The 18,250-nt window shown below is 44.9% G+C and overlaps 1 protein-coding gene across 1 annotated transcript; it reads left to right on the forward strand.

Moving 5' to 3' along the window:
• The first annotated feature begins 6 nt into the window (after positions 1-6).
• On the forward strand, positions 7-14,075 carry sec11a (SEC11 homolog A, signal peptidase complex subunit). The gene is made up of 6 exons (XM_042342986.1): positions 7-190; positions 2,654-2,763; positions 3,757-3,906; positions 7,195-7,314; positions 11,659-11,716; positions 11,818-14,075. The coding sequence occupies exons 1-6, from the start codon at positions 140-142 to the stop codon at positions 11,866-11,868; spliced, it is 540 nt and encodes a 179-aa protein (XP_042198920.1). The 5' UTR covers positions 7-139; the 3' UTR covers positions 11,869-14,075.
• Positions 14,076-18,250: the final 4,175 nt, after the last annotated feature.

Here is an 18,250-nt window from a genome sequence, read left to right on the forward strand (position 1 = left end):
GGTGCTGCGCTGCGCGCGAGCGGCTTCCGGTGTGGGAGCGGAGGCTGTGCGTGTGGAGGGGGGGGAGGGGCAGCCGAGGGACCGCGGCAGCACAGAGCCGACAGAGAAGACCCCACACAGCACCGCCACAGCCCCCGCCATGATGTCGCTGGACTTTCTGAACGATGTGAGGCGCATGAACAAGCGGCAGGTCAGTCAGTCACTCAGTCAGTCAGTCAGTCAGTCCGCCCCCCCCGGGCCCCCCGGGCCCCGGGGCCCCCCCCCCCCGGGCACTGTAATCACCGCTTCCTGAGGTGTTTGCGCGGTTTTATTGGGGGGATTTCCGCAGTTTTGTGGCAATAAACACTCCCCCTCCCCCCCCCCACACCTTCGGTGAGGGTCTGACAGTACCGGGAGCCCAGGAGAGGGCGGCGGGGGGTGCGCTGGTGCTGCCATATGGCAGGAGGGGCTGATGGGGCCTTTATACAGACGTGGATCTAAGGCGCCTGTGGTGGATGCCACCGCAGCTGCAAACGCCCCTCCCCCCCTCCCCCCAGTCCCCCCCCCCTCCCCCCCTCTCTCTCGCCCCCCCCCCTCTCTCTCGCCCCCCTCCCCTCTCTCTCGCCCCCCCCCTCCCCTCTCTCTCGCCCCCCCCCCCTCTCTCTCGCCCCTCCCCCCCTCTCTCTCGCCCCCTTCCCCATCAAATCATGTTTGAGAAGCTCTGGTGCGCGTGTGTGTGTTTAAGAAAGAAGAGGTTCAGACATAGGTTGACCCCCTTTACGTTGTTAAACGCCCACACAAAGGGACAGAACCCTCTCTTACCTCAAATGAAGAGTTCTCGCCCTCCCCATAAATATGTTTGTTTAAGCCAACTTTTCCTGACCTTGTTTTTCAAAACGCACACACCCAGGGACAGAATCCCCCCTTCCTACCTTAAATGAAACGTTTTCATACCCCTCTCTCTGGCTGTAACCCCCCCCCCCCCACTCCATTAATGTTTTTAAGATTTCCCACCTTTTCTTTAAAAATAACACAGATGGGCAGAGCTCTGTGCTCTCCGGGTCAGAAATTCTGACAATTTTGTTTTTTTTAAAAAAATTATAATTTACTTTGCAAATTGCATGCAGGCGCACCTCACCTCACCTCACCTCAGGCTGCTTTTAATCTTCTGTCCTGTTTATACCGATGCACAACAGGGCGATTAACATAAAAATGATTGTTACAGTTGCTATAACGCCTTACATGTCTGCAAGATAGAAACAAAGAAGCAGGAGGAGGCCATTCAGCCCCTCGAGTCTGTTCTGCCATTCTGTCAGATCATGGCTGATCTGTACCTCAACTCCCAATTGCCCAACCTTGCCCCGTATCCCTTGATACCCTGAATTAAATATATATCCTGACCTAATATATTGTCTCAAAACATATCACAATGTTTTACGTAAAGAGTATTTACTATTTTTCTGTAAGGAATTCTTCAGGATATCCATTATTCTTTCACGTTTCCTGTCTTGAGTGGAGCTGCATTTCATTGTCAGTTGGAAAGGCATAAATACTAGGTTTAAGACAGATCATCCCAACTTGCCTGAAACGTGTCCCACACGATAATGTACATTAGGTCGGTCAGAACTGTGTCTCTTTGTCTCTTCCCTCTAATTCACCAATCGGTCAGACATCAATTCTGAATGTTGGATCAATTAAAATTTTCAAGACTGAGGTGGATAGATTTTTGTTCACTAAAGGTATCAAGCGATATGGAGCAAAGGCAGGTAAATGGAGTTGAGGCACAGATCAGCCAGGATCTAATAGAATGGCGGAACAGGCTCAAGTAGCTGAATGGCCTATTCCTAAATCCTGGATGCGCTCTAACTTTCTTCAGTGAATGTCAATGAGACCAAGGGTCTCCTACTCGGTTCCCGTTAATGCATTCCCACTCTAGCATCACTCCACCTCACGGAGCCGATGTCTTATTGTCTTATTTGACTGCCCTTTAAACCGCATAACCGTGCTCTGACCCGCTCAGCTTTCTCCTCTGAAATATTGCATACCTCTGCCAGTACCAGGAGTCTCTCCCGGTGTCCTGGCCAACAATCTTCCCAATAGAATAAGTCATTCACTTCATGTTATTTGTAGGACATTGCTATGTGTGATTTGGCTGCTGCGTTTGCCCACAGTCACTTTATATCCTGATGTAAAAAACTTTACCAAATGTAAGGATTTTTTTTATCTCTCCTCAAAGCACAGCGCTGGTGAACTGGAAGTTATATTACTTTTCTTCCAGCAGTATAAATGGGGTATAAGAAATCTCTTCTTTAGAATTTCACTTGAATATCTGATCTGATTTATGCAGCAGTACTAGCCTTTTTGTGGGGGGAGGGGGAGATTAAACGGTAATTTCTAGTATTTTCCTTACTACAGTATACATTTTTAGAGCACATCAGCATAGACAGAGATAAAAGTTATTTCTGGTAAGATATTGACAACTAGGATGTATGTGTTTCGGAGAAGGAGCACTTGATTGCTGGGGATGTATCCGCTTTGTTATGTTCAGATTGTAGCCTCCACTCCTGCTTGAAATGTATTTGACATTTTGTTTTTTCGCTTGATTTCTGTAAAATCCAATGTGCTTTTACAAAGCTGTTGGGGCTCTTTAATAATGAAGTGAGTTTTCTTCCAGCTGTACTACCAGGTGCTGAATTTTGGTATGATCGTTTCTTCTGCTCTGATGATCTGGAAAGGGTTGATGGTTCTCACAGGAAGTGAAAGCCCGATTGTAGTTGTTCTCAGGTAGGTTACATGAAAAATGGCTGCTTGTCACATTCTCCACCGCTATTGTTAATTGTCTACATGACCAGAGTCAGGATCAGTTAAAGCCAAATCAAATTTAAGCATTTATGTTCCTACAAGAGGCAGTTTGCAATATTTACATGGCATTGCACTGTTATAAAGACAGAAGCCCAGAAATATCTGTGGTTAAATCCCCCATCTCTGCTGGTTCCCTGACTTCAGCCGGTAATAGTAATAGGACCACAGCAGTTAGCCTCAGCATTCCTGACCTGCAAAACAGGGTGTATAATTACCAGAGTTAATAGTAATGATTGTTGTTCAAACACCCTGTCAGCAAGAATGGGCATTCGAGGGGCAGGTAGGTTGAAATCGCTGAGTTCTATAGTCTGTTTCTTGTCTTGAAAAAAAAGTCACTAAGGTTGTGATATTGAAAGGCTGGTGCATTTCTGGAAGTCTTTGCTTTCAGCAGAAAGAACAGCAGGTTGTGAAATACTGATGAGTCCATTTCTTCTATGTGAAACTATCCTTTTACTGGTTCTTTTTCTGATTGTAATAAGAACAATTCCTATGTTCCTAGGCTCCCCAGGGAGAGACGGTGAAAGCAGAAAGTGTCAATTCATTCAAGTATAAAACATAGATTTATTTTAGAAAATAATATTTTGGGATACAGTATATGAGTAATATGAGGCATGACATATAGTAAGTGTAGTATGGCTTGGAAGAACCAGGCAACTGTGGATCTAAGGTTCCCAAAGCTTCCCATTCTGTTGTCAACTAATCCATACAGAATTAATTGCTATCAACATCTCCAATATTGTAGTATGTGACGACCAGGATGGCAGAAGGTGAACGAGATAGACCTTAGTCTTTCTTCATCTAGCAGTTCCTATGTACCTAATACAGACTTGATGTCTGTTGGTTAGAAATCAGGGGGAAGATGATGGTGGCTAAAGCTCTACTGGAATATTAATTGACTACCTTTGTTTTACACAGTGGCAGTATGGAACCTGCATTCCACAGAGGGGACCTCCTCTTCCTGACCAATCGTGTGGAAGATCCCATCCGAGTCGGAGAGATTGTAGTATTCCGAATCGAAGGGCGAGAGATCCCGATCGTACACCGAGTGCTCAAAATTCACGAGAAGTACGTGTGTTAGTCCGGGGTTCCAATAAACCTGGTCACCTGGGAGTTACTGCATTCAGTTAAACTAGACCTTTTGAGGTTGGTCACCTGATCCATTGTGCAGAATGATATCATTCTGGATCTCATCCCAATCCACAACTGTTTGTGAGATGCTGCTGTGCGCAGTTCGCTGCCGGGTTTCACCCACAAAATGCACAGTATAAGCTCCTTGAGACGTCTCGAAGATGTGATAAGTTGCTCTATCAAATGCAAGGATTATTATTATCCACATCCAGCCTCTTGGGATTTCTCTCTAAAATATTCTCAGAGGATTTACTAATCTGGAGATATTTCCCAGCTCACCTCACCCAGGAAGGAAGGGTGGATTGGAAGAAATAATCCCCGTTCTGCCCGCCTCCTGACTAATCGATCAGTTATTGAGTTTGTCTGCGCGTTGAAATTAGATTAGGTCATTTATATTGAAGAAATACTGATTGGTGGAGTGGCTATTACTAAAGGAGGTTGTGTGCTTACTGTTCCTAAAGGTGAATGCAATGTGTAGCATTTCAAAATCATTCAGGAAATCATTCAATCAGGAAATAAAGCCCATCATATCCAATTATAGGGACATTGGCTATCTTCGGGAAAGGAATGTGTGTGCATTTTGGAGCTATGCTGCCTAAAGGAGAACGCAGCAACATTTGTGTAGGATTTCTTCGTCTCCATGCCCTCAAATGGAATATGAGGGCAAACTAGCGAGGAACATAAAGGCAGACTGCAAGAGTTTTTATAAATATATAAAGTGGGAGAGGCTGTCAAAGGTAAATGTGAGTCTGCTACAGTATAGTAGCTATAGTAGGGGACAAAGACATGGCAGAGTCATTAAACAAGTACTTTGCTACTGTCTTCACCTTAGAAGACACTGAAACCTACCAAGAATAGAGGGGAACCAAGAAGACAATGTGAGCGAGAAACTTGGGGAAATTAATATTAGTAAAGAAATGGTTTTAGGTAAATTGTCAGGTCTTAAAACTGATAAATCCCTGGACCTGATGGCCTACATCCGAGGGTTTTAAAAGAGGTGGCTACTGAGATAGTGGATGGCTTGTCTTTGATCTTCCAAAATTCTCTGGATTCTGGAACGGTTCCCATTGATTGGAAGATTGCAAATGTAACACCATTATTTAAGAAGGGTGGGAGAGAAAAGATGGGGAACTATAGACCAGTTAGTCTGACATCAGTGGGAGGGAAAATTCTTGAGTCCTTAATTAAGGATGTCATTATGGGATTCCTGGAAGACCATAACAAGATTAGGCAGTCAACATGGCTTTACAAAAGGGAAGTCATGCGTAACTAATCTTTTAGAGTTTTTTGAAGATGTATCTGCAGGTTAGATAGGGGGGAACCAGTAGATGTAGTATATTTAGATTTTAAGAAGGCATTTGACAAAGTGCCACACAAAAGGCTATTGCACAAGGTTAAGGCCCACGGGATTAATGGGAACATATTAGCATAGATTGAAGAGTGGCCAACGGGTAGAAAACAGAGAATAGGGATAAATGGGTCATTCTCGAATTGGCAGGAGATGTGACTAGTGGAGTGCCACAAGGATCAGTGCTTGGGCCTCAGCTATTTACAATTTACATCAATGATCTTGATGACATTGAACGTAACGTATTAAATTTGCGGATGACACTAAACTCGGTGGGAGAGTAAGCTCTGAGGATGATGCAAAAAGATTGCAACGGAATATAGATAGGCTCGGGGAGTGGGCGAGTAGGTGGCAGATGGAATTTAATGTGGGGAAGTGTGAAGTTATTCACCTCGGTAGAAAAAACAGAAAAACATTATTTTCTAGAGGGGGAGAGATTAGATAGAGTTAGTGCTCAGAGGGATTTGAGTGTCCTTGTACACCAGTCTCAAAAAGTTAGTTTGCAGGTGCAGCAGCAACTAAGAAGGCGAACGGCAGTTAGCGTTCATTGTAAAAGGTTTAGAGTACAGGAGTAGGGAAGTCTTGCTGCAACTGTATAGGGCTTTGGTGAGACCGCACCGAGAGTATTAGGGGAGATCTTATTGAAACATATAAGATTCTTAAAGAGCTGATAAAGTAGACACTGAGGGTCTCTTTCCCCGGTGGGAGAATCTATAACCAGGGGTCACAGTCTGAAAATTAAGGGTCAGCCTTTTAGAACAGAGGTGAGGAAACATTTCTTCACTCCCCCAGAAGGCTGTAGATGCTCAGACCTTGAACATCTTCAAGGCTGAGACTGATAGATTTTTAAAAAACAGAGGGATTAGGGGATATGGGGATAGGGCAGGTAATTAGAGTTAGGTCTGAAGATCAGCCATGATCTTATCGAATGGTGGGGCAGCTCGAGGGGCCGAATGGCCTACTCCTGCTCCTAATTCTTATGTTCTTATGTTTTTACTGCCCAAAGGTGGGGGTGGGCGATGTATGGGGCTTTGGTTGCTCCTCTCGGAGGTAGCCACGTGCACAGGCTTTAGCTGGTAGAGGAAGGGATTGGGATGTACAATAGTTTATGCTGCCTGAGGAGGAGATGAAGGGATTTTGTTAACTTTTTTGATACCTGCATGGAAGCAGGATCCGCGTGCGTATGGGCCTTTGAGGAAGCATGTACATGCAGCGGTTTGGGTAGCATGGGGGAGAGGTGGTTAGAGTTGAGGAGAGTCTGGCTGTGATGGGACGTGGAGCAACTGCTGTTTGTTGCAGAACCACTTTGGCTCATGTCTCTGGGGGATATTGTTCCATTTTAGCAGTCCAGTGGCCTTGGATCAGGCCAACTATTGATTTCTGAATAAACAAAGCCTGGATCCCATAAACCTACCCACCTCTTTTGGTTGAAAGTGCAGTGTACTTGGACTACTGCATGTGAAATCCAATACAATATATTCGTCACCCATAGCATTCTATGCTTTAGCTACCACTTCCAATCTGCCCTGGCCCACCCACACAGTTTCAGATACATAGGAACATTCAGCCCCTCGAGCCGGTACCACCATTCTATAAGATAATGACTGATCTGTACCTCAACACCAATTACCAGCCTTTGCTCCATATCCCTTGATACCCTGACCTAACAAATACCTATACAGCTCAGTCTTGAAGATGTGAATATCCAGCATCCACAACCTTTCAGGGGAGAGAGTTCCAGATTTCCACTACCCTTTGTGGGGAAAGCTGCCTCCTCCTTTCACTCCTAAATGGCCTAGCTCTAATTTTAAGATAGTGCCTCTTGTTTTGGATAAAAGCCAACAGCAACAATCTGTTTCTTTTGTGTGTTGTTCCAGGGAAAATGGCGATATTAAATTCCTGACGAAAGGCGACAACAATGCTGTTGATGACCGAGGCCTGTACAAACAGGGACAACATTGGCTGGAGAAAAAGGATGTGGTGGGCCGGGCACGAGGGTAAGCGGCTTCTCAAATGCAAGAACAGTGTGCCTCTGAGGTACTGTACTTCATTAGCAGGAGTTCCTCTTGTGAATCTTTGTGTGTGTTCAACAATACAATTCCTTAGTTGCTAACCTTATTGTTTGCCAAGAAGGACAGTGTTCTTTTAAGATAGTGGTCATATCTGTGTATCTAAAGCAGTGACAGAGACTCGCTCCAATTGCACACGGTTGTGCACAGTCAAGCGTAGAATACGCTCTTTAGAAATGCAGATGATTATAGAATTGTTGGTGAATCATTGATTGTATAGTTTGCACATCATTAGACATCCTCAAATAAGAGCTATTGTGTCTATTCGGAAAAGTCAAACTTTCTAAACTCATTTCAAAGGGAATCTGCTGAGGCGGAATATCTAGTAACTGTTTATGCATGTTTAGCTTTATCGACCCTTTGAAGTTTCCTTGAATATCTAAATATTGCATGAATTTATACTAACTTACATTCAACCTGAAATGCAACATAGAACCATGGAATTTACAGCTTGGAAGAAGGCTATTTTGCCCTTCAGGTCTGTGCTGTTCTTTGAATGAGCAATCTATTCAGTTCCATTTATGTGCCTTTTCCCCCTTACCCCTGCAAGTTACTAATTTTAGATATCTATTTTGTCCCCTCTTGAAAGCTAATATAGATTCTGCCTTGACCACTGCGTTCATTCGGGCAGCCCTCTCTCTTTGAACAAAAAAAAAGTTAAAACTACTTTCTGTACCTAATTTGGAATGGGAGCTGGGAAATCAAAATGAGCTTTTTTTAAAAAAAAAATTTTAAATTGCTGCTCGAGTGTATTAAGATCAGAAATGTATTTCAGTCTTTAACACTGGGGGCAGGGATTCTTCTAACTCAGCTCTTGCAAAAAACAAGACCCCAAAATCCCAATAGGTGGCCCTAGCTTCCCCAGCTATGTAAAGTCAGCTTCTTAAACTCCAGCAGTTACCCCAATGCACACTCTGGGGTCCCCAACCCTTGAATCTCGCCAATATGCCCTAATATTTCTGGAATTAGGTAATCCGAATGCGTCCCTCCAGGGAGAAACTCCATATTTCCATTCCAGACATAGGGATCTTTTCACACATCGGTTACAAGCAAGCATGAGAGAGGGTTTCTGCACATGTGAACCATCTAACTTTCTACTCCCAAGACAATCTTGGAGGCTAAGGACAACCCCAAGCTCCTCTTCTCCATCACGAACTGGCTCCTCTCACGCCTCACCCATCCTCACCTCAAATGCCAACTGCAAAGCGATGCTGGACTTCCTCAAATCTAAAGTCGAAGGAATCCGCTCAGCTGCCTCTGCCACTGCATCTGCTATCCCCTCCCCATCTCCTCCTCCCACCCCAGCTCCTACTCATTGCTCCCTCCACACCTTTGAACCTGTCTCCCCCCCTCGCTCATCACCACCATAACCCATATGAAACCCACCACCTGCTTCCTCGACCCCCTCCCTACCCCTCTCCTTACCTACCAGCTCCACCTCCTTGCCCCTCTACTCACTGTCATTGTAAACCTCTCCCTGTCCTCTGGTACTGTTCCCACCCCATTACAAATGCTGTCATCACTCCTATCCTTAAAAAAANCCCTCCCTGGACCCTTCTGTACACCCCATCCCCAACCTCCCTTTCCTCTCCAAGGTCTTAGATCGAGTTGTTGCTTCTTCCCTCCTCTCCCGTCACTCCCTTCTCGAACCCCTCCAATCGAGTTTCTGTACCGCCCACAGCACAGAAGCAGCCCTGGTCAAAGTGACCAAGGACATTCTGTCCATCTGCGACCAGGGCTCCCTCTGCCTCCTCGTCCTCCTTGACCTCTCTGCTGTTTTCGACACTGTTGACCACTCTATCCTCATCCACCGCCTCTCCTCTCACCTGTGGAGTCCTGTAGCTCAGTGGTTAGAGCACTCGCTTTGCAAGCGAGAGACCTGAGTTCAATCCCCGGCAGGTCAGAGCGAAACCTTGGGCAAGTTTCCTTACTCCACACAGAGCCTAATAATAATCCCTCCAAAACCAAAAACAATAATAAATTGGTCATTTTCAATCTACGACTGTTTGTGGGACATTGCTGTGCGCAATTGGCTGCCGCGTTCGCCCACAAATATACAGTCAATTCACTTTACAGTGTGTTCTGTGAAGCGCTTTGGGACGTCCTCCCGACGTGAAAAGCGCAAGGATTATTATTATTACTATTATAACCTCCAAGGCGCTGTCCTTGACTGGATCAGATCGTACCCCTCACACCGCCTGCACTTCATCTCCATAAACGGTTTCCCCTCCAGCCCCCGGACCGTCTCGTGCAGCATCTCTGTCCTCTTCAGTATCTATATGTCTGTCAGACATCAAGTCCTGGATGAGAGCTAATTTTCTTCAGTTGAACGTCAACAAGATCAAGGCTCCTGATTGGCTCTCGTCAGCGCCTCCTCACTTCAGGCTCTGACAGCTTCACCATCCATGGGGCTCACTCCACCTTGCTAAGCCAGTCCCGAACCTTGGGGTCTTGTTTGACCCTCAACTATCCTTTCTACCCACATCTGTGCCATGACCCGCTCTGCCTTCCCGCACCTTTGCAACTTTGCCCGCTCCAACATTGTCTCACACCACAGGCCGCCAAAACCCTCATACATGCCTTCATTACATCGAGGCTCGGCTATGCAAACTCACTGCTTGTTGGTCTCCCCAACTCCTCCCTCCACAGGCTGCACATCATCCAGAACTCTGCAGCTCGTGTCCTCTCCCGCACCAGGCTCCGCGACCCTATCACCCCCATCCTCGCCCGACTCCACTGGCGTCCCATCACACAGAGGATACAGTTCAAGATCCTGGTCCTCACCTTCAAAGCCCCCCATGGTCTTGCTCCCCCTATCTCTGCGACCTCCTAACCTTCTACCATCCTGTTCGCTCCCTCCGCTCAGCGGGCTCCGGCCAGCTTCACATTCCCCGCCTCGCTTGCCCCATTATTGGCAAGCGGGCCTTCCGCAACTCTGTCTCCACCCTCTGGAACTCCATCCCGCAGTCCCCCCGCCTTGCCAGCTTCAAGACACATCTCAAGACCCTCCTCTTCGACGGTCCTTTTGATTTCCCTGCTTCCATCCCCCACCCCGATCCCAGCTCGGGTCCCTAAATCTGTCTGTCTAGCACGTTGGAACGTCCTCCTGACGTGAAAGGCGCTAAACTCATGTAATGTTGTTGTTGTTGTTAATGCGTAGAATACATTTTAAGAGTTTTCAATCACTAAAGATGTTGAAACATTTTTTTTAAAACTATCAACTACTAATGGGCAATGTGTTGAATGGAACTAAAAGGATAGGTGTTTCAGTAAGGTGAGGGCCAAACATGAAACTCTGTGCTGTAAATATCCAAAGTTCCAATGGTATCATTTTTGTGACTTACCTTAATCAGAGGTTTACAGAGATTAACTTTAGGAGAGTGAGTGGTTAGCCGTAGAGATTGATCATTTTATAGATTGCACAGCACTTTCCTATGTTACTCAGACACTTTGATAGGAATGAAAGCTGTGATAATAGCTTGTTTACTATCTGTATTGCTCTTTATAACCCTGTTAAGTCACGCTCACAGTTCTACACTGGAGCATGATAACTCTTTAAACACCAGAGAGCAAGCAACCAATTTTGGTAACCTGTACAGATGAGCTGATGATCAGAAGGCTGTCTGATAACCCTCACAATAGCCGGGCTTTGGAGTGGAAACCCTAGCTAGGTTTTGTTGAACATAAGGACGCAAAGGCCACTATGCCACAGCTGATATCAGGAAACCTAGCAAAGACCACGTCACGTGACGCATTTTATCCACTCAAAAGTTATTTAGATGTAAATAATTTGTACTTTGACTTGTATAATACAGTGGCGTCCTGTAGCGTAGTGGTTTGAGCACTCATCTCGCAAGCGAGAGGACCTGGGTTTGATTTCCAGCTGGGCAAACTTTCTTACTCCGCACGCCTCTGTTTACATAGCAGTAAATAAGAGCCCAGTTGTAGTCGATTGGCGGATCAGTTTTCCAGAGGTAATATTCCCTACGAATAATAATAATAATAATAATTTGGTCACTCAATCCACGACTGTTTGTGAGACACTGCTGTGCACAATTGGCTGCCGGGTTTCACCCACAAAATACACAATCAAATCCTTTTACAGTGTATTTTGTCAAGCATTTTCATACGTCTTGAAGACTTGATAAGGTGCTATATCAAATGCAAGGAAAATTATTATTATTTATAGTAGGGGAGGGTTTGATGTCTACACTGGAGAATGGGAAATTGGATTTTATCATGTGTTCATGTAAATGTTTTATTTTTTTCCAGCTTTGTGCCTTATATAGGCATTGTGACAATTCTTATGAACGACTATCCCAAATTTAAGGTAACAACTTGAATTCCATTTCCAGTTCAAACCTTTTGTTTTTTTTCTATTCCGTCATTATTTGAGTGTTTACTGTAATGTTGGGCTCTTCTGTTTTACAGTATGCAGTGCTCGTTCTGCTGGGACTCTTTGTGTTAGTCCATCGAGAGTGAGCGGTGAATCTGTTGCAGAGCTCCTCCCCACCCTAAGCCAAATATTTTTATATGAAGAAAATGACCAGTAATAGTGCAGCTCTGCCTCTCTGCATTCCCGAGGATTTCTGCTTTCTGCCCATTGGTTTTTCAGGTGTTTTTGCGAAGGTTCGTACTCTAGAAATTGTCTTGACACAAAACAGTTAAAAGTGTTGCAGCTTTCTCAGTCCCCCATCAGAGCAGCCTGGAGCCAGTCATAGGTTTATACTGGGGAAATGGGAGTGTAGGACTCACGATTCCCACACCCTCACCTCCATTTCCCTGTGCCCCGTTATCACATGCTCATTCTAGCATTTGTTTTAACTCAATCAAATGTGCAGGAAGCCCAAGGCTTTGCTTGAAATCATCGGCCAGCTTCTTGCACACTAAAACTGTCCAATTTCTGAAACATGGTGTTGCTGCCCACGTCGCCTCCTTGTGCAACACCGTGACAGCAGTGACCTGATGACCCAGAGGTCAGCCATTTTATACTGGGAGAAACTGACCTGCTTTCTACATACATGCACAGTGAAGCACAATATAACCCTGGTTGGGATTATACGGACGGACACCAACTATCACGTTTTAGTCTGGCTCCAACTCAAAACAGAGTGAACGGCAAATTGATCATTGAGCTGCACTCTTGCCAGTGGGACATAATGTAGAGATGCCAAGAGACAGCAAAATATATGATGGTCTAACCCTGTCTCTTGTTACATAGTGAATAACAAATAGACTGAGAGCCTAAATGCTTGTATTTTAAATACCTTCCAAATACAATGCCACATCAAAGCAGTTTCACCAACCTGTCAATGGTGGGCAAAGGTGCAACCGGAAAAGGAATTTATTTGCTTCACAAAATAATTTAATTGAGGATAAACTTCATTCTAATCCCTGTAGCGCATTTCTTTACACTGACAGCTAAACCTCGTGAGAATAAGGTCAAAACTGAAACATGAAATTGGTACAGAATGTGGTAACTGATAATTAGTAAGATGTATACCATCCTCCCCAGCTATGGCAAACTCCATGGGGCCCAATGATAATGAGTTGGAAATTCCCAAAGCTTTTGAAGTCTATTTTGTGTGTCGGGTGTCACAAGGTTGTGGGTTCAAGCCCCACATTGGGACTTTGAGCTCACAGTCTAGGATGACACTCAAGGGCAGTGATGGGGGACCACTGGGTTGTTGGAGGTGTCATCCTTAAGATTATATTAACATTAACCAATGTCCAATCTGCCTGTGCAGGTGCACATCAAAGGTACTATTCAAAAAGAGACGGGAGTTTCTCTCTCCCAAGGTAATCTCCCAAATAAAATTGGTCATTCATTTCATGGCTGTTTGTGAGACATTGCTGTGTGAAATGGATGCCACTTTTGCGTGTGAAAAGTGCTGTATCAAATGGAAAAATTACCATTAGAGGTTCTTGTTTTAATACTGCTCAATCCCCATAGTACTCCTCTCAAACACCCCAATGTACTTGTTTACACTGTTTATGATCTCTTCTCCCAATCCTAGCTGTGAGGTAATTTTGTTTAAAATGTGAATTCCGAGTATTTTGCGTTGTTTTGAAGTGCCTGCTCACCCATTTGGGGTTGAACTGTAATTGTTTTAAGTACAAGTCAGGTCAGCAGCTTGATCACATTTGCTTAGAGCTGTTCACTGGAGAGTAGCGAGGCACACTGCTCGAGACCATCTTTTGCTCTTGGGGCTGTGTGATGCTTCAGCAATATTCTGGGAATGCAGTAGTTAATTTCTGTCTGTTGTCTTTTTCTGTGTTGAATTACTACCTTTTAGACAGGGCCCTCAGGAAGGCTATATACAGGGTCACCAAAAAGTCGTGAAGCTACCTACCCGGTTATCTTTTTAAAAAAAACACAAAAGTATCATCTTTAAGACTTATTAAGCATTGTATGGTTTCATGACTTTTTGGTCACCCTGTATTTGACAGGTTTCAGTATGGTTATTTTTGTCCCAGTGTTTGGAAGCAGAGTGCTCTTTGCTGATCACCAGCACAGAGAGAGATACTCTGGAAATCGTCAGCCCTTGTTTTTATGCTGGGCAAAATGTCAATGGCTTCATTTGTGGTGGGGACAGTGGTGTAATTTTACCAGCCTGGCTATTGCCAGCCAGCACGCTCCCGATACTGCAAAAAATGGTCTCGGAACACGAATAAACCCATTTGTAGAACTTGCTGCCAGTCTTGTGCGTTTTGTTCACAGTTTTTGGGGGGCTTAAAAAAAACAGCCCCTGCTTTTGCATCCTCACATATTTATTAAATCAGTCCTCTGTTTCAGTAGCTCTGCTGGTACAGCACCGCCTGGTGGAACACTCTCCCATTAAAGCCCAAACCCGCTTCAGCTTCACTCCTGCAAAATGCTGAGTTTACTGATATCGACCGAAACACCAGTAAGGGAGGATAACTCACTGTACAACAGCTTGCATTTATATAGTGCTCTTCATGTTGGGAGAACGTCCTAAGGCCCTGGACAGTCAGGTACTTTAGACCCGAGCTGGGGATCAGGAGGGTGGAGGGTAAGAGGATGGGGTTTGAGATGGGTCTTGATGGAGGCGAGGTAAGGGAGGGAGGGAACGAGGTGAAGGGACTCTGGATGGAGTTCCAAAGGGTGGGGGCAGAGAGGCTGAAGACCCGACTGCCGACGGTGGGGCAGGCCAGACGGGAGACGAGGAGTAGGCTATGCAGTGGCAAACGCGCACACAGACCCACCCAGTTACAGAGGCTTGTGAATGGTTTATTTCCTGTTGTCAATGTCGAGGCGAGGGAACAGTTGGCCACAGGCACTTGTGGAACTGAAGTCCAACATAAGGCAGTCCCCTCAATAAAATACACAGGATGTCTACAGCAGGTTGTATGAAATGTGCTGCACTTGATCGGCTGTCGAATGTGATAAAGGTGGAAGGTAAATGCTATTGAAAGCAAACTCCTAGCTCTCTCCCTCAATCCCTCGCTTTGACCCCCCCCATCTTCAAATCCCGCCTACAGACCTTTTACAGTCACTTCCATCTCCCCCTGACTCAGTGTCAGACTCCACCACTGTCAAGCGTTGGAAGCTACCCCACATGAAGGGCCTATATAAATGTAAGTCGTTAGAAGAAAATGTTTTACGCCTTCAGTGCGGTTCCCCCGGGTGTGATGTGGTGTCATTGCTCTGTCCACTGCTGCTTATGTACAGGGTGTTCACAAAGTCCTGTTACCCCATGTGTGTTTTTTTAACTACAGTTCACTGACCAACACATGTAAGCAGGATGGTAATTGTATTTAGAAGTACATCTTAAATGTATTCAGTACAAGTTACAAGTGTTTAACTATTTAGCTGTCCAGAGGATGGGTGTGTGTGAGCTCCAGCAATTTCATGGCAGATAATGATCCTTTGCAATGTTCAGTTCCACATCTGTAACATGGAGTCAGTGAGGAGGGAGTGACTGGAATCAGACATTGTAACATTCGACTCACTATAACACTATTGCCACTGAAATAAACAAACATTCATTGTAAGAAAACAACGTGGGGGTTGGGGGGTGGTGGTAACAGGACTTTGTGAACACCCTGCACTTTATGGGGCAGAAACCTTGCATTCACCTGGAAATGGACCCAGGCTGTGAGATCACTGGATTGCCTGCAGTTTATGGCATAATCACTGGTGCGCGCTGTACTTTCCCAGGAACAGTCAGGTCTGGATTACTCCCAGCACCGGGACCAATGCCAATTACCTGGTGACACTGAGGTAATGTTCAACACTATTTGTCAACGCTATTTTTGGCTAAATTTACTAACATAAATGCAAGTTGTTGTGTTTACCCAGACCCTGCCGTCAGTTTTTTCCCTATTGTTCTAAAGAAAATTCTGCTGAACAGCAGCCCAGGGTCAGAGGTTCTGCAGTGATCAAGCTGTTGAAAGTGTATGACAACCACCTGACATCCTCATTGAATTACACACAATCAAAGCACTTCAGTAAGACAGCAGGTTATGAACCGAAGTTCCTATTTGTAACATTAAAACCACTTTGATTGACTTGGACATCATCCCTGTCTTTACATTTCTCCCCAGCTCTGGATCACATAAGATGATGTGTCCAATTCACTCGTCGGGCTGAGTTACCCAAGCGCACTGAGTGAAAACGAATTGGACCACAAGGTGATGTTGGCAACATGACAGCAGCACAATAATACCTGATTTGGGAAAACGCAGCAAATACAATACAAAATTACATTTACACAGCGCCCTTCACATCGGGAGCACGTCCCCAAGCACTGGACAGTCGGGGATTTGAACCCGAGCAGGGGATTGGGGTCAGGGGAGGTGGAGGGTAGAGAGGGTAGGAGGGTGGCCTAGGGTGCGGTCGAAGAGGAGGGTCTTGAGACATGCCTTGAAGGAGGCAAGGGAGGGAGCGAGGCGAAGGGAATGTGGGATGGACTTCCAAAGGGTGGAGTAGAGAAGCTGAAGCCCATCCACCAATCGTGGGTGGGCTGGGTGGGGGACGTGGAGCAGGCTGGAGTCTGCTGAGCGGAAAAGATTTAAGCAAAATTGCCCTATTCAGCCTCTTACTGATGGTCTGTGGTCTGAGCTTAGTAACCCAGCGACTTGAGCTAAAATAAATGTGCGAGCACATATCTAGGTGCTAATTAAATTAATCCAAATATTGTCATTTTTGATCCCTCTCTCAAATAAAGACTTGGGAGTATTGTTATAAATGACCCACATAACACCAGGCATGAGAGACTTCAGTTATGTGGAGAGACGAGAGAAGTTGGGATTATTCTCCTTAGAGCAGAGACTGTTGAGGTGAGATTTAACAGATGTTCAAAATTATGAGGGGTTTTGATAGAGTAGATGAGGAGGAACTGTTTCCTCTAGCGGGTGGGTCAGTAACCATAGATTTAAGATAATTGGCAAAAGGACCAGAGGGGAGAAAAGGAGAATTTTTTTTACCCAGAGATTTGTTACGGTCTGGAATGCGCTGCCTGAAAGGGTGGTGGAAACTGATTTGATAATGGGTTTCAAAAGGGAATCGGATAGGTACTTAAAAGGAAAAATTTGCAGGGCTATTGGGTAAAATGGGAATGGGACTGATATAGTTTTTTCAAAGAACTTGCACAGGCAAGATGAGATGAATGGCCTCCCTCTGCTGGAAGATTCTATGAACACAAGGTGTTGTGGTTTTCACTCATCGCTGGTGACCTGGAGGTAAAATTGCTCTGTTCACTCTCTTACCGACGGCTTCATGGTTACTCCTTTCAATTTAAGTAGTTTTGTTTTGCTCGTTTCACATTTGACATGACAATATCTCAGGTGAGCAATACTGCACTACAATATGGGTGTGGTAACCCTGTTCAAGTCCAGGTGTCATCCTGATTCCTCTGACCTCTGAGTTGGGATTTTGAACTCAGACCAGGCTGATGCTCCAGTACAGTGCCTTGAATGTGCTGGATTGTTGGAGGTGCCATCCCTCGGATGAGATGTTAAACGGATCCTGTTTGCCCATTCAGTTGGTGTCCTGGAGCTCAGTGATTAGAGAACTTGCCTCACAAATGAGAGGAGCTGGGTTTGATTCCCGGGGCAGGACTAAACGTTGGGCAAGTTTTGTTACTCCACACACCTCTTCATCTAGCAGTAAGTAGAAACCTAGTTGTTAGTCGATTGGCAGATCACTTTTCTGGGGGTAATAATCCCTTCAAAAAAAAAATAATAATTTGGTCACTCAATCCACGACTGTTTGTGGGACACTGCTGTATGCAATTGGCTGCTACGTTTCACCCAAAAAATATACAGTCAGTTCACTTTACACTATATCCCGTGAAGCGATTCGAGACATCGCAAAGACATAATAAGGCACTATAAAATGCTCGGATTATTATTATTATACATCCTATGGCACAAAAGAGAAGAGAGATTCTCCAATAACTTCACAACAAAATTGGTCATTTGCTTCACAGCTGAATGCAAATTGGCTGTTGCATTCACCTACAAACTACACTTGATTGCACTAAATCCTGTGAAGCATTTTGAGACATTTTCAAAAAAGCACTGAAGAATTCAAAACTGTCTTAAAGATAATAATAATACTGACTGAAATGCCACATTTCTTGGCATGTAAGTTGTAGATGTGTCAAGATACATGACAAGTAAAATGACTTAGGATTGAATCACTCAATGATTGAATAGCTAGCTCACCACTTACCTACAGGAATGTATTAGGCCTCGTGTTGAACATAGCATCAAAATGTCTCCAAGCACTTTACAGTGATTACTGTTAAGAATAGAGACTATTTATAGATGAACGCAGCAGCCAATTTCGCACAGCAGTGTCCCACAAACAGTCATGGATTGAGTGACCAAATTATTA

Source organism: Callorhinchus milii, unplaced genomic scaffold (genome assembly GCF_018977255.1).
Source record: "Callorhinchus milii isolate IMCB2004 unplaced genomic scaffold, IMCB_Cmil_1.0 Scaffold22, whole genome shotgun sequence".
In the NCBI taxonomy this organism is placed as follows: Eukaryota; Metazoa; Chordata; class Chondrichthyes; order Chimaeriformes; family Callorhinchidae; genus Callorhinchus; species Callorhinchus milii.